The 17,408-nt window shown below is 39.1% G+C and overlaps 1 protein-coding gene across 1 annotated transcript in view; it reads left to right on the forward strand.

Annotated features, from left to right (window-relative positions):
- The window catches only part of LOC131579403 (golgin subfamily B member 1-like), a 34,334-nt gene extending 28,270 nt beyond the window's left edge, over positions 1–6,064 (forward strand). The window contains exons 22-29 of the mRNA XM_058839262.1: positions 203–354; positions 434–593; positions 1,872–2,024; positions 2,528–2,695; positions 3,556–3,653; positions 4,016–4,150; positions 4,790–4,904; positions 5,370–6,064. Of these exons, the coding sequence (XP_058695245.1) occupies positions 203–354; positions 434–593; positions 1,872–2,024; positions 2,528–2,695; positions 3,556–3,653; positions 4,016–4,150; positions 4,790–4,904; positions 5,370–5,528 (1,140 nt within the window). The 3' untranslated portion in view covers positions 5,529–6,064. The remainder of the gene's footprint in view (positions 1–202; positions 355–433; positions 594–1,871; positions 2,025–2,527; positions 2,696–3,555; positions 3,654–4,015; positions 4,151–4,789; positions 4,905–5,369) is intronic.
- Positions 6,065–17,408: the final 11,344 nt, after the last annotated feature.

Raw genomic sequence — 17,408 nt, forward strand, 5'->3', positions numbered from 1 at the left:
TTAGAGTTTAACTTTGTGTGAATGCTAAGATAGCACTGTGTACCCAGAGGAGGTGTGTTTACAATTTTGGGAGTTCAGGTAATTACCCTGTTAAACAAAGCAAATGGGGAAAACTTTAGTCTGCAATTAGAATTTTAGCACTAATCAAACTTAACGCAACTGGTTTTCATTCCAGTTCACTAATGATGTTTATTAAACCTAGGCTAAAGAAGGAGCCAGCCTTGCAGCTGTTGAAATATCCAAACTGAAGACCAAGGTTGATGATTTGGAAAAGGCTTTGCATCAGACAAAAGCCTTCCAGGCAGAAACTGAGAGAGAAATCACATCATACCAGAACGAGCTGGCTGGATTAAGGTAAAACAGTACAGCTTTATCCTCTTCATTTATTTGTATAGAATATAGAATTACTTAGCATCTGATGTTTTATGTTCAGAATGGAAAAAAATCTCCTCCTCTCTGAGTCCCAGGCACTGAGGAATCAGTGTCAGATCACAGTGGCTGAGAAAGACCAGCAGATTGCAGAGCTCCAGAGGCTGCAGCAAGACATGATTGGGAAGAAGTCACTCCCTGCTGGCAGCAGTTACCCAGTGAAGGTAAAAAAAGGGAATGTAGCAGGAATATAAAATGCAAGGTGGCAGTTTATTATCTGAAATTTGCAGCCTGTTTCTCAAAAGAGCAGTCTGTAGTAATCTCGTAAGTTATTGTCTTAAATTAGTTAAATCCAGAATAGAAAAGGAAGAAGTTGAAAAAAAAAATTAAATGGGTTTATTTCTTTCAGATTTATTATGGCTGTAACCCATTTTCAGGGACAGGCTTTTTAAGAGGATCAAAAAAGAGCTTGTGGTTTTACATGGACAACAAGTTCCACAGTTTGTATAGTTGATGCAGAGAGGTTTTAAACACCTAATGAAGCTCATCCTTCAGATCCTAAATCCATGTCTAGTTATTGAAAATTGGACTAGGACCTAACTGGGGGAGAAAGGTGAATGGAAGTGTTCTTGTCCTTCCCCTGAAGCAGCTGAAGCTGGCTTCAGCCAGGAACAAAATCCTGGATTTAGAAAGGCAGCAGCTGACATCCAGGCTGGCAAATGCTGTTTCGTAGACTCTCATGAAAGATTCAAGCAAAGTGCTATTTTAGAATAATCTTACTTACCTTTTCTCTGACAAAGGAAGAAAGTATTATTCATTTAAATTTCATTAAAACCGGCATTTTAGTTGCTGAAGTTTGTATGCTGTTCATTTTCTGTGATTACAATAATGAATAAGAGCTATTGACCAGTAATGTCTGTGAGTAATGAAGTATTTTATGTGGTAAAAACCTTTTTTTTCATGATTGTATGAGTAAATAGATTCCATAAAGCATTAGAGATGGCACATATCCCTCCTTTATAGGCCGTTAATATCAAAATGTTGAGCTGCCAGAGATAAAGAAGGCCAAAGATGTAAATTGGTAATAATTTTTTTCAAAATGGATTCTTTTGGCTTTAAATTTATATTTACAAAACAGCTGTTTTACAAGTCATGAATACAAGACTTTATTAGCTTGAAAATAATTTTTGAAAGGTGTTTTTTATTAATCCTTTGCTATTTTTGATCCTTTGTTATTTTTTTCGGGCTTCACATTATTTGCAAATTAAAAATCAGGTTAGGTTGCCTTTTTGTGGTAATTTTGTGTTACTTTTTAATGCAAATTATATTTACATTAAAATTATAAATTATATATACACTGTATATATAAAAAAGTAATCTTGTCTTAAAAGTGTTTTTAATCTTGTGAAAAAGGAATTCTGTAGGGTCTGTTTAGTGTTGGGGTTATGGATTATTTAGAGAACTCCTGTACCATTTACCCTAAATATCCTGATATTTTTAAGGCTTTGGAAACTGCCTCCCTTGCTGGAAGTGCTGATGGAGCAGAGGAAATCAAACGTGTTCTGGCTGAGAAGAACCAGCTGCAGACTGAGCTGCAGCGCTGCCTCCAAGAGATGCAGCAAAAGGACCTGCGTTTCCAGCAGATTAATTCCAAGGTACTTTGGAATAACAGCTCTGATCCTGAAAAGCTCATGTCAGTCTGGGCTGGCTTCATGTTGAAATATTGCTGAAGTGGTAGTGAATGGTATTTTACTTTGAAACATAGATATTTTAAAATAACTCAGCCTGGACATTCAAATTAAATGCCAGTTTTCTTTCTGCCAGCTTTCCTGACTGAGAGGTCATTTTATTTGACTCTGCATTCTGAAGACGTTGATGAACCTCTGAACTTTACTCACTGTCAAATATTTTTCATTATAGACTGAAAAGGTGTCTGTCTTAGCTGGAACAAGATTTCAGCTTCTGGTTTGGGTGTCCTAATGGCAGGGGAAGTCATTGCTCAGTATTCATTATTTCTTCTGCTCATAAAACATCTTAAATCCCAGCCAAACTGTGACCTTGCCAAAAAGTAGATGTAATTTTAAAACAGCAGTTCTCAAATCTGCAGGGATTTCCTGGGAGACCTAATTTTAGTGGCTTCAATGTGAATTTCTCTCAGGTTGTGCAGTTGGCAGAGGAGAATGCTGTCCTGTCTGCCCAACTGAAGACTCTTTCCCAGACTCTGAGGGACAACCAGCTTCATTACACTGATCTACAAAATCGTTACTTAAGGCTGGAAAGGGAATATCAGGCAATGCAAGTGACATCTTTCCAAGGCTCAGTCCAGGTAAAAAGATACATGGAAGGCTTTTTAGGTTTCTTCCTTATGTGCTTACGCTTTTTCTGGTTTTCTTGCTAAAAATGGAGTACTTTTTGTTGTAGTGACCTGGTACTTTTCCTGGCCCATGACTGAAGATAACTGTCTTTATTGTTGTTAAGCTGGTCTAATTTGACTTTTCATTTAAGGAAGCTGTTTTACATATTTTTTTTGTTTTGAAACATCTTTTTTGAGTTGGTCTGCAGCTGGCAGAGGTAATTGGGTGATCACTGCTCAGTGGATCAGGAAGTTTAGTGATAGAATCACATCAGTTGTGGGTCATTTTGCATTGCTTGAGTAATATTTTCAGAAGTAAGATCTACATCACCCGTTCAGCATTTCAATACCCTTTACCAACCCCTCACACACACCTGTAAGATTATTATTTGAGGTTGGAACTTGATAATTTTTAAGGTCCCTTCCAACCCCATCCTTTATGATTCATTATTATTCCTTTATTTTTAAAAAGCTTTCCTGTACTGCTTGGTTATTCATTAACAGTCATTAATAGACCACCCTGAAATAGCGTATGGATACATATAGAAAACAACCCTTGCTCTTCCACAAGTGGAAATAAATCCAAACAAGACCTGCAAATGAAAAATAAATGAATAGCTGCCTTGCTTCTGGAATTGTGGATGTGTAGATGCATTTCTTTCCCTTCAGACATTGTTGAGAGATAGAAGTGAAGACATTAAGTGGCACAATGAATTATCTGTTCCATTGTTTTGTGGTGCTTATGGCTTCTGTAATTGAAATAAAGACTTTCGACAAGTAGAAAAATGGTCACTTGTTCATTTTGGGGTTTTTTTCCCTTTAATATTTTCTAGGACGAAATCAGAGCAGAAGTTCCCCCTGGAGCGCCACAGGAGAGATCTGGGATTATTGTGGAGATAGACAATATGGAGCTAAATGAGCTCAGGAAAAGGTCAGGACTCAGAGCATGTATTAGCAATATTATTTTCCTGACAGCTGTGTTGTGAGTGTGAAAGTAATGCTTTTCTATCCCTCTGAGGCATTTCTGCAGAGAAGAGGAAGGAGTGGATTTATAGTGGATTACATGAATCATAAGCCATATTCTTGGAATTATCATCTGGTAATAATTGTGGTTTGTACATAAATCAGTACATAAGTATACTGATTATTGGTGACTTTATCTCAATATTTAGGCTAAAGCATCTCATTATAATTAAGTCTGTCACAAAAAGGAAGATTTCCTAATAAAAAAAGATCAAGTAAGTAATTCTTTGGGTCCATAAAATACTGATTTCAGATTTTATTTTGTCCCAGACTTGCAGAGACAGAGCAGCAGTCTGAGTCACTGCAGCAGGGTCTCTCCCAGCTCACAGAAACACTGGCAGAGGAGAAGAGGAGGAGAGAAGCTGCAGAAGAGGCTCTTGGACTCTATGAGGAGAGAAGTAACAGGTAAAACACAGATTGTTGGCGTTCTGTTTTTAGTGAGATTAGTGAGAGGTTTTCCTGTGGGTCTTAGATTTTTTTTGAGATACTACTACTACTACTTAATAATAACAATAATAATAACAAACGAACCTGTGTGTGAGCCCACAGTGCCCGAAGCAGTGAAAATCCATGTATTAAAAAGCTAAGTTAAACACTGGATCGGTGTTTATAGGCTTTGGGATTTTTTTTCTTTATTTAATTTTTCATCTGTTAGACTCAGTAGTCAGTGCTATGTCTTTTTTTCCAGGTTAAGAAAAAAATTTCCCATATAACAGTTTTAGCAGAGCCACTGGTTAGATTGAAAATACCAGTTTGCACCTGCCTAAATAAAGTGTCCCTCACTATCATCACCTGAAAATCACTGTTCAGTCAGCTGGTTCATCAGCTGGTGATGATGTGGATTAATTCTGAATAAACGAAACACCTTGCGAGTAGATGGTAAATAGAGACTGAAAAAGACCTGGCAACATGAAGTCAGTCAGCTTTTTGTGGGGACCTTCAGTCATTTTAAATATGCAAAATAAAGTTTTTTGTGTCAATTCAGTACTTAAAAGAGGAGATAATTCAGCAGTGCATATCTCTGTGCCTTAAATTTTTCTCTAGATATGAAGTAGGCAGTTACAGGTCTGTCCCCAGTGACTACACTGTCCAGATGGAAGCTGAGGAGGAGAGGGAAGCCTTAATCATCAATCCCAGGGAGCACGTTGTTGTGAGAAAGGTGAGGGAATGAAAGTCTTTTAAAACCCTAAATTATCAGCCCCTTAAAAGTGATGGGAAAACATCCTTCATTTCTTTCTCTTGGGGCTATGAATCCAAGACCAGCAGCTGTGTAAACTGCCAGAAAACACACTGCGTATGTCCAGGTTAAAAAATGTATGTAATCATATTTGTACTACACCTGTGGCCATTAAATAAACTGTCTGCATTTAATTATGCATGCCCCAAATACAGTATGCATATTTATGTGTGTAGAGTTGCATAATACACAGCTTGGATTCATTCCTTTCCCCTCTCATTAATGCTGGGTTTGGGGCCTTTAAATTATTTAATGCTTTGGTGTTTGGGGTCAGTTGCTGTGTCAGAGCCAAAAGATTTGTAGTGCCTTGGAAATCCAGGCTGCAGTGGAGCTGTTCCTGGTTTGTATTCTTGATTCTTCCTGTGATAACTTTTGTCTCTTCCTCAGATGAAAGGAGGAGCCCTTTCCTTGCGCCGCTGGCTCCGGGGGCGAAGCCTTTACTGCTCCAAGCTGCTGACAGCCCGAGCCAAATCCCGCTATTTATTCCTCACCTACCTGGTCACACTACACCTCCTTGTTCTCCTGTGCCTCACTGGTGTGCTCTGAATCCGCTGCACTCCCTGACTGGCTCCTTTCCCTGTGGGCAGTGCCAGTCCCAGCCCGGAGACTCCTCACATGCTGCTGTTCCGCTATGCACTGGACACAGTCGTACAAATCCCTGGGACACTACACAGAATCTTGAGCTTCTCCAGTGAAATTTGTGCATATCACACTTGCTCCAAAGTTGACTTGAACTGCTCTTTAACAGTGGGATATTATATTTGCTAAGGAGAAAATGTTCCCCTCTGCCCTATAAGGAAACTGCTGCATACAAGTTATTTAATATTGTTTGTGGGTACATAATGGTTGATTACTACTGAATGGATTGTAAATGATATCTTTTCTATACAAATTTTATTTTAAGAGTTAAACTATAAATTCTAAAGGAATATCAAGCTATTACTGTATATTGGCTTCTTGATTATAACAAGAAGTTTTATGGAGTGCAATAAATGAAGAGCTACTGGATTTTTTATTTTCTTTGGTTGGTTGGGTGGTTTTTTGGGTTTTTTTTGGCTGAAAATAAAAGAATTAAGGATGTTCTTCTTTCCCATTCAGTTTGTAAAGAAATCAAGATGCACAGATCTGTGTGTGTTAATGAGGTAAGCTGATGATTAAAGATTCAGTAAAGATTCACAATTGAGGTGACATAAATATCTCCAACTTCTTATATTATTTTCATAATTTTTTTCTTTCTGTAACTTGTGGGGGTTCTGTATTTTTTTAATTTATTTGCACTTTTCCTGGTGGGGCTTAGTTACTGCCTGTCTTGGAGGCAAAATGTTCCTCAGCTACAGAACACATGAAATGCAAGCATCTAGAGACACAAGCTTACATATTTTACATGTTTCAGCTTCAAGATACAAATCAATAAATTCAGCTGAGAATATTGTTGGAAAATTAAAATATCCAGTGAATATGGAAAAGGAAGGATTCCATCGGTTTTACTGATGAGCAGGAACAAGGTTGTCTTGGAGATACTTTAGTGAAGTGATTTATCTGCTTAAGGTATTTACCCACTGCTGCAGGTAAATGTAAACCACCTTCTTTTGATGGTCTTTAATATTTCGTAGTCTGGAAAAGGTCTGTATTTTTATATAAATATAAATAGTGATGGTTCATCTCCTTTGAGTGGCTGATTCAGTCCCTGTGTTCAGCTCTGGTGTCACCCAGATATTGAGATAACTCAAAACACCAGGTACAGTGGGAACATGAGTACTGATGATGCTGACTTTTCCCTTCCCAGCCCGTAAAGGGGTGTTAGCAGAATGATAATGAGATTTTCTTAGCTAATTATGTTATAATGAAGTAGAATGTTTTCCAAAGGCAACAATGGCCTTTCAGTCCTTCCAGTCTTACTCATCCAGTGTGAGGGATTGTTGACCTTGGGGGAGAGAAAACAACCTTCTGTACTGAGGCTTAGTGAGTGGGAAAGGATCCAGAGGTGTTTGAAATGCTGTCCTTTCTCCAGGCCTTTGTACTGTCACTGTGATAAGCACAAACTGGAAAAGAAAAAAAAGTCAAATGGCTTGACATGTAGATATCCTCTGAACTCTGTTCCAGAAACTGATGAAAATTTACTGGAAGGTCATTTAGGAAGTAGCTTTTCCTGGATAAGTACTGCCCTGAGAGTGTGCTCAGGTTACAGTTCATGATTTAAATGCTTGGTTTCACTTGGTCTAAGATCAAGCAAATTGAGGACCTTTGTTTAAAAATCTCTACCCTCAAATTCCAGTGTCTCAGCTGATGTATTTAAGAACTGAATTTCCCTCTGGTTTGTGGTGTTGGAGACAGAGTCTGGGTGCAGTGCTGAAATGCTGGATACTGCTGGTAAATAATTGTTTTATTGCAGTCCAGAGCCTTTTCCTGAGGATTTTGGGACAAAATAGCAATTCATGGTAATGTGAATGAATGTTGAAACCCACCAGCTACTAGAACTAAAGGATAAACATTCCTACATTAAAGCTCTTTCCAAATTTATGTGATAAAAATCTTTTTTTGCCTTATTAGGGACAAGAATTTTGCTGGACAAGTGCTGTTTTTAATTCCTTTCCCATTTCTGAAGTACCTTTCCTTACTGAGTGAATTTGCCAAAGAAGGAAAAATAAAATCTTTCCCTTGTATCAACTTCCTAAAGAGGCAGTTTTCCAGTCATAAAAATAACCCAGGGATTTGTAACTGGGCCGGCCCTTGGTGAGGGTTTTGCCATGAATTTCAGGGAGACCAGGACTTCGAGGTGTTGGCCAACTCCTGAAGCTGAGGTATTCCTGGGCAGTTGTGCCAGCTGCCTGTGGTTCTTTTTCCCAGAACAGCCACTTCCATAAAGTGTTTGCCACTTACAAATACGGAATAGGTCCTGGAGTGAGCTCTTCACGTTACGGATTGGCTGCCACTTAAAAGCACACAGCAAATGCTTCCCCGAAACTTTTGTTGGGGGTTATTTTTAGTTGTTTGAGATTGGTGATGATCCTCTGGAAAAAATAATAATTTCAGTGTTCCATGAGGGAAGAACTGCAGTCTTTGAAGTAATGGATGTTTTTGGTGGTTTATTTACTATTAACTACTAATGTTACAGCTGGTATGTGCATACAATCAATTAATTTTAAGCAAAGGAACTTTCTAGAAGATAATTTCCCCTTGGAAGAGATGGGATTTATACTGAAGTCCCAGTAGAGCCAAGTGTGTGTCCTATAGCTGAGCTTGCCCATGGTCATGAGGCCAATTAACAGGATCACAGGACCCTGGAGGCTGCAGCAGGAGATTTCCCCTCTGGAAGAAACAAAAGGCTGCATATGTCCTGATTAATTTGCTTTGTGAAATCCTATTCAGCTGGGAATTTATATGGATACTTGACATGCTTTGTAAGATTCATTGACTTTGCTGGTTAGGTTTATTCTTTCCCAAAAATACAGTGTTTTAATGATATGAAGGTGTGTTATGAAAGAAAGGCCCCACCAGTTGGAATTTATTCATATCATGAGTCAGGTTTTGTTTTTTCTGGACTGTCAAAACTCTCCCCTGAAGTTCTGTGTGATAAATAACATTTTAGCTGATGTTTTGATATTATTTGGGGCAAGCATGACAGACTTCCTAATGCAAATGTGATAAACTTAGTAAAATCAGTATTTAATAAGTGATTTTTCTTTTAGAAGATCTGTCTCTGCTTTATATTCATTAGTGAGTTTTTTAAAAACCATTTGACTTCCAGCAAGGGGCACCTCACTGTTTAAAGGCCAAATACTGGAGCTACTTAAGAGAGAGCAACCAAAGAAGTGAATCTAGAGAAATCATATTTTTCCACCTTTAATTCCTTCTCTTAGTTCCTGTGTGCAATGACAGAGCACCCGTTCCTTGTGGAGAACTGTGAGTTTACTGATGCTCACCTTGGCTGGGCTTCTGTGTGAACATAAGCAGCACTACATTTTTGAAGCTGCCTTGGTCTTTCTAGGGGGTTTATGGAAGGAATGATAACAAAGTGGTTACCCACAAATTTTACGTACCCACAAACATTTTAGTTCTTTGCATGTTTTGGGGACGCATTCTGTGAGGGCAGGAGCAGGAACAGTATTTCACAGGAAGTTTTAACTTAAAAATGGTATTTTGTTCCTGATGTTCCTGACAAACTGCATTAATATTGGAATAATGTCCTTTGCAGGGTGTTATGGTTGGAATGGGTCAAAAATACAGCAATATAGGGGATGAATCATGAAATAAAGAGGGATCCTGACACTGGAACATCCACTGAATGTGGAATCATCACTGACTGGGATGACGTGGGAAAGGTATATGTTTTATTTATGTTTAAACATACTGGGCTGCTGCGTTCTGCAGCTGCAGGATGGTGTCCAGGGAGGCTACAGTTACTGGTGACTGGCATGGGACTTCAACGAGGCGGGCTTCTGCTCAGGAAACCATTTATTCAGCACAGGAACAAACTCAGTTTAGATCCAGAGACAGAGAGCCCAGAACAGAGGCAGGGTGATGGGTTTTGTGGGACAGAACCAGGGTGGAGTTTAAGGTGAGGACTAATAGTGACAGAGCAAGAGAGAAACCCCAGGGGCTCAAACCCAACCACAACACCTGGGCTGCCACCCCACCAGGGGTCCGGGGTGGGGCAGCTCTTCCTGGGCTCATAGGAACCATTCCCAAGGGAGCGGGTGGAATTTACTCTTCCCGGGCTTTAAAGCCACGCCTCTCCTTTAACACTGCTTATCTAAAACTAAATTTTTGCCTCCCTGGACAGGGGCACCTCACAGTCGGCAGTCATGAAGTTCCTACTGAGGCAAAACATTTGACAATGATAGAAAAGAGCTAAAGTTAAAAAATAATATACAGGTTGCAGTTCATCAGAGGTGAATTGGAGAAATACTGAATTATTGAAATTGGGAACAAAACCTCCCAATGCGGGAGGGGGTGCGTGGGTGGGTGGGTATTTTCTCTCCTCAATACCGGCCTACATGAGCAAGAGGATGGGTGGTGTCCACATCTCACATTCCATGTGACATTCTCACTGTCATTTCCAGAGGAAAGGACAGACTGGGGCTTCCTCTCTCCATACTGATCCTTTGGGAAGTCGATTTTTTTTTTTTTTTTTTTTCTCCTGAAGCATGTTTTTCTGTTGCCAAGTTAACTTTTCATGTCTGGGTGGTCAGAAGGCATCTTAATTCCCCATCCAGCACCACTTCCTTGGCACTGTGCCATGACCTCTCTGAGAAATGTCAGTTCCAGGATGTCCCAGGTGCAGGCAACAAGGTGCTAAATATCTTCAATATCCCGAGTGTCCTGGTCTCTTTGGGAAGCATCTGGGTCTGTATGTGGAAAATACTGTACTGTTTGGGGGGAAGATCCACAGGGAAATGCTTCTGGTACTGTTTTCCTGTGGAAAATGCTGCTGAAAGGGAGATTCAGGGCTTGGTTTGTTCTGTACTCTGGTTGCTAGGATGAGGTGCAGTTACAACCCATATATCTGAACTCAGTTACTGTGCCATATCCATGGACCCAGGGTGTTCCAAATGAACAGAACAAAGTTGATCCAGGTGCACTGGGAATTCCTCAGTTCATATTTGGAAATAAATTGTCAATGTACTCCTCTAGATGGAAGCACAGGACTTGGATTTCATTCTCTCCTTGCTTGCTGCTTTTCTAACTACATCCCATTATGTTTTTCTACCTCATAATTTTCCTGCTGTCTGCATTCAGCAAGAAATAACATTTTCCTGTAGGAAAAAAATAATTCATTGTGGGCCCATATTTTATGTTCCCTCATCTGCATCTGGCAATTGTCCTGTACACATCAAACACTGGTGCGTGTTCCTTTGGATAATGCTGGATGCAAGAGCAGACAATCTGAAATTGAGTTAGAAAAAGGAATTAAAGAAGAAGGTTAAAAAAGTGAAATATGCTTTCCTGTAGTGTGATTATTTTTGGGGTATAACGTGATGGAGGCCTCAGGCACTGCTTTAACTCAAAAAATGGTCAGCTACTAAACAGGCTCTTGCAGCTTAAACTTTCCTTCTTTTTGTCTCTTGGATGCTGGAATTAATTGTGGAAGTGGCTCTCTAGCCCAAACTGGTAAGGAAGAGACAAGAAACAGAGTTGATAGCTGTTGCAATTACTCCAAATAAGAAAAAAAAGGGTGATTTTGATCCAAGCCACAAATTTCTTCCTAGTGATTGGAAATCCCACTCCTGAAAGCACCAGGATGTGGAGGAAACAAGAGAATTCCTGGGTAACATGCCAAAAATGGCACAAAAGCACAGTAGTACAGTGCCCAGCCATCCACAGGGTACAAAAGGGGGGGAGTGTCCCCGAAGGCTGAGACTGGTGTGAGGGAGAGCTGGAGTGGGAATGGTGCAGGATGCATGGGGGGCTGTGGGAGTGGAGGAGAAGCACAGGCAGCCATGGAATGAACATTCCTGCTCTCTTGTGCTTCAATTCACAATCTTCCAATTGAAAAATAACACAGGCCATTGTCCATCCCTGGACATTTGTTCCCAGGAGCTGACCTGACAATGGATAGGAGGGAAGGCATCAGGACCCATCATTTTCTGTCTTTGGTGACAACATAAATGTTGATAGAAATGCTGGGATAATTTGGGATAATTCCTCCTCACTGATTTCTCTTTGCTAACATGCCTGCTGCTCACATCTAATTCTCATGACCTATAAAATCAACACTGGATTGTTTTGTTTCCTGTAGTATCTATTAACACTCTGGCTATCATTAGGTCAAATTTAATGGGCTGTGCAGGGCCTGATTGTGCCTGGTTTTGAGGGAAAACCTGGAAACTGCCACAGATTTAGGCAGGTTCTTGCTTTATGAGTCCAGGTTTGTTCTTCACTGGTGAAACTACCAGTACTTTGGGAGTTCTGTAAGCACAGAGGTTTTCTTTTTTCCCTTATTTCTTTCCTGTCTGAAATAGCAGTATTTTTCTACTTATATCTGAATTTTTATTTATTTATTTATTTATTAAACTTTTACATAATTGCTTTCTGGTTTAATCAACTTCTCCCTACATTTGTATTCCATACCTTCAAATGAAGGACGGCCTGGCATCCCAAAGGCCAGTTCCAGAAACATCTGATTATTTATTTTTCTCAGAAGATTGATATAGAATTGAGTTGTTTTAAACAGCTGGTGATTTTAATTAATAAGATCCAGCTCTGGACAGATATTAATATTGTAGGTGCTTCAAATTTAGAGAGGATCTCTTTTCCATTTAAGTTCATTTTGGGGCATAATAACACTTGTTTCTAGGATATAATACTTGTTTTTAGGATATTCCTCAAAAAACTTACCTATAAAACTATCCTGATGTTTTGTTTTAGATCAGAAAAAAAATGAGTTAAAAAGAGAATAAACAGCCAACCCACTGAATTTGGTTGAATTTGGTGAATAGATGTGAGTTCAGCAGATTTGCTCTTGCATGCTTTCTGTCTATGTTAATATGTCTGTTAAAATATTAATAAAAACTTTAAAAAGCAATTATTTTTATGATATGAAATATATTCCATGTATTTAAAATATATTATTATTTAATGTAATTTAATATATTACTGAAAGTAATAAAAAAAAATACATTACTCAGGCTGTATTTGAAAAACTTATGGCTTTTGGCCAAAAGTCCCCATGGTAAATTTAGCCAGGGATAGACATGTGATTTAAATACAGAATACAGGTATAGAATCACCTGGGGAAAAGGAGATGTGGCTCTGCACTTCCCTTGGTGCCCACTTTTGGCAGATATTTAATGGGAAGATTATGCATCCATTTAGCAACAGTGTAAATAAATTAATTAAGTTGTGAGCTTGACAGCAGGAATGACTAGGAGAGAATACAGCTGGGAGATAAACGCCACCACCAGACCATCAGAACAACCCAGTTTCTAACAATGAGGAGGTAGAGATCCTACAGGAGACGTGTCTAGGGCTGTTTCTCTGTCATTACACTGGAATGATAAATCTGGGTTTCAAGATTGTTTAAAGGCTTGTTGTTTATTACTGATGGCATAAAATCCATTACAGTAATTATGAATGATTGGTAATTTACGTGTTCTTTAATTGAAAGCATTCTTTTCATTAAAAGTTGACTTTATTGTTGAAGGCATTAACTTCTGAAATTCGGAACTAGAGTTTGTGTGTGTGTTTGTATATATATATATATATACAAACATATATATATACATATATATATATGTGTATGTATGCATATATAAACCTTAGATTGCTGCATTGATGCAGCCCTGCCAACAGTGTAAAAAAAATTATCCCAGGTTGTCATCTCAAATTAATATTGTCAGTAAAAACCTGGCCTGGGTTAATGGAGAGGTATCCACTGGCTTGGTTGATTTTCCTTTTAAATGAAATCCAAAGAAAGCATGACATACTGTTCACAGAAGAACCACAGTTTGGGAGGGGACCCAGGAGTAGTGACTGTCAGTATTCATTAAAAAAAACCCAAACTTGGCTGGCCTTTCAGTTCATGTTAACTGTAGATCCTAAAGTTTTTCCAACTCTTCCTTCCAGATCCTTTTGTAGACGTTCCATGTGACAGCCATGTATGTCTGAAATCCAACTATTTTTGTGCAGGCTTGGTATCAGAAATGCCTTATTCATTTTGAGTAGAAACCGTGTACTTCATGTTATGTGCCATTGGATTTGTAAAATGAAACAGCAACTGCTGCCTTCTCCTCCTCCTTCTCTCTTGAAAAGGGCATGGAGCTTCCTCATGGACAGGGGAAGGAATTCACCATTGGGAATGAATGGTGCTGATGCCCAGGAGTATTTTGCTTGTATAATTACGATGCTGAGATTACAAAGGAGGTGAGTGGAAGGTGCTATCCTTGTCCTTGCTCTCCTAGCCTCACACAGCTGTTTTTTTCCTGGAGTTTTCTTAGGGAGACAGCTTGGACTAGTGAGCCTTACTCTCATTTTAACAGTAGGAAAAAGAAGGGGATGAAGAGAGAAATAATGCATTGAAACTTCTTTCCACTCAGGGCTGGAATCCACAGGTATCCACATGACCACTTAAAACAGTGTTGTGGAATGCGATTTTGATTTCCATAAGGATCTCTGTGGGAAAAATGTCCTCTCTGGAGGAACCACTGTGTATCCTGGGATTTGGGATCATATGCAGAAAGAGAAGACAACTTTGCCTCCAAGTACAGTGAAGATTTAGGTGATTTTAAACAACTTTACTGCTGCCAGTTCCATCTTGAGGTGATTTTTCCTTATTCAAATGGTCTCTTAATGCTAAATGCTGCAAAATCTGTCGAAAAAGGATGTTTCAAAGTTCTGCTTTAGCTACCTAAAAGTGAGAGGAGTTGCTCTTACCTTCATTTCTGCTTTTGAACAGCAGTCCGCTCAAATTCCCAGTATCCATGTATCTTGTGAAGCAAATGGAAATCAGAAATTCCTCAGCCTCTGTGTGAATTTTATTATTCTGATTTCAGTTTGTATGACTGCTCAGGTTGATAATAAATCACCTTACATGTAGGAATAGCACTATTAGCTGGCATTATCACCTGCCTGAGCAATGTAAGTTACATTTCAATCTTGACCTCTTGTAGGTGTGATGGTCAAGAGCATTAGCCTTGGTCCTTAGATCTCTGCAACCAAGTTACATTTGCAGTCCCCATAGGATCAAAGCAAAATTCCATTAAATTTGCTAAGAATTTGCTTGCCCTTGTTTCAGTATTAATTGTGAAGGATGTTCTTGAGGTTTTCAATTTTTAATTTTGGTTTAATACAAACTATTTTGTTACTTCCACAGTTGCTTCTTTTTAATTTGTAATAAACTTCCATTAATTCTCAAAATTGCTTTAACAAGGAAAAATTGTCATCATCATTTAAATGTTATTCTTTCTAAATGGAAGGAAAATCTCTCCAATACAAAACCTCTCCTCACATTTGTTTTCGAAGGGGAAACATCTTCTTTTCTGAGGAGTAAACTGTAGAGGAAAACACTCATCCACATGAAGGTTACCTTAATAAACCAGCCTGGGTGCAATGGCTTCTGTGGGTGCAATTTATTAAATCCATGAAGTATTTTACACTGAGATATTAAAAGGGAGTTTTGGAAGTGATTGCTGAACCTTCAGCCTCCTCTAACTCTGCAATTCAATTCTGCATTTCTCATCAGGGGTGTTTTCCTGGTAAGTGGTACGAGATCTGAGGGAGACACTTGTCATCAGTTATGTCACTAGTCTTGATGTTCACTTACAAAACACAAAGAGCAATTTGAAGGTTCTTTTTTTGGGGAGGTTTCCCTTCATTTTTGCTTCCAAGTTAGGTGTTCCATCTGCAGTGAAATTTTCTTGGAGATAGTGAACTCTGTATTAGGGTTTTGCTGACATTTTAAGAATCTCTAAATACAAGAAAACATGTTTTTATAAAAGCGGCAGTGTTTGCTGCACAAAATGGAAATGGCAAATTCTGAAACTAATAACCATTCATTAAAATGGTTGTTGGTCATGTTAATTGAGGGTGTGGGCTTTAAAGAAGAAATGACATCTGCTTTACCTCATGTGTGCAGAATAGAGAGGGAAGAGAAAAAAATAAAAGGGTAAAAGCAGATCACCTTGGTGGAAAAGTTCTGGAGGTTACTGAGGACACCATGCTTGGTATAAACTGACCCCTTTTTCTATCTGGCAAACTTTTAATGAAAGAGGAAGATGACCTGGTGATCTTTTGCTGCAGAGGTTAATAATGCATGATTCTGATGAGCATTTCATGTAAAAAGCAAAGCCTGCAGATCTCATTACCTGGGCCTCCCAATTGTGCATTCCCATCCAACAAGAGGAGTGGAAAATATACTTGACACAATGAAAAGGTTACAGTGGGCAGCATTCACATTTCTGATTCCACTCCCAGTGCACTTCTCTTCTTAATAGGGATAGAAGAGGCCCCTGAGGTCATCCAGGCTGTCTTCCCTCACACTGCTGGCTGGGACATGTGGCTGACTGCAGTGAATGGCAAGGTGAGAAAAAGATTTGGGTCCCAGTTAATTGATTAGCAGTTGTTGTAGCTATAAATTGCTAAAATTCTATTTGGCTGCATTCATTTTCAGCAAAGCTCTTGATTTCTCTGCAAATTTACAGCCAGAAACTCGGAGCAGAGGTGCTGAACCTTGTCAAGAGTGTGACAGTGGGGCCAAGCCTCCATCACACTGACCACTGTCCAAAGCAGAGTAGTGAAAACCACCCAAATTCTGCATTCCTCTGTGCTTATTTAACAGGACATTACAGAAAACAACAGTCCTGACACAAACAAAACCAGAATTGTAACACGGTGACAAGAAGCAATGAAAGGTGCAAGCTTTGAGGTGAATTAAGTTTGTGAAGGTGGAAGCCAAGCCCGGTGACATGAGAGGCTGCTGTGGAGGAGAATTAAATTAACAGGGTAAAATATCTCCTGTTTAAGGTTGGCCTCAGGCAAGAACGAGTTTGTCAGTGTAATATGTTGTTGAATTTTAATATGGAAATGTCTCCTGGCATGTATTTCGAACACACTACAAACAGTGATATTGATCTAACCTTCAATTAATGGGAGAGGTCCTCTGTGAAAATTGGATCTGGGTTTGAATGGCAAATAGGTTTAATATTCTGATGGCAGTGGATCATTTGCACAGCTCAGTAAGGACTATAAATCACCAGGATTAGGGCTTTTTTTTTTATTATCATTTTAATGCAGGCTTGTTTTCCCTGGAGCAAGGGACCAGGAGTGTGGTAAATCATTACAAAATCATGGAGCTGTTGTCAGTAGGTATGGACAACAAATAATCTACTTGTGCTAAATGAATTATTTGAAATCCATTCACTCCTGCTCTCTGTTGCTGTGTTTTTTAGATATCTGCTCTCTTTTGGGATAGAATGATTGCTCTGCCTTTAGCTTTTACACAATCCATGGGTGTCTTTCCTCTTTTGGTTCTCACAGAGCATCCATCCTCAAGGCCATTTTTTTAGAGCAGTCAGAGATAGATCCAAAGCTGATTATTCCTTGAGGTAGGAGTAGCCAGATTATTCCTCGTGGCTGCTTCTAGCTGTGTCTTCTGTACATTTTATGTGTGTGTGTTTGTGTTTATGTATAAACCTTAGATTGTTTTATTGTTGCAGCCCTGCAGGGAACAAAAAAAAACAAAAGAAAAAAGAAACTGTTGGCAAATAATCCATCTTAGCCAAGAAGTAACACATGGTTTCACTGAAGTTGGTGCTGATATTGAGCTGTTTTGTAGAGAGCTGTTCATGATCAGGCTTTGAATTTAGCAGGTTTACTTTTAATTGACTTCCTAGCTGGCTCAGAGAAAAAGATGTTCTTAAAGGACTTGGAAGCCTCTAATTAAGCCAGAGAAGAATTTCAACCAGTCCTGCCTTCCACTGCTCTATGAAA

Source organism: Poecile atricapillus, chromosome 1, assembly GCF_030490865.1.
Source record: "Poecile atricapillus isolate bPoeAtr1 chromosome 1, bPoeAtr1.hap1, whole genome shotgun sequence".
Taxonomy (NCBI): domain Eukaryota; kingdom Metazoa; phylum Chordata; class Aves; order Passeriformes; family Paridae; genus Poecile; species Poecile atricapillus.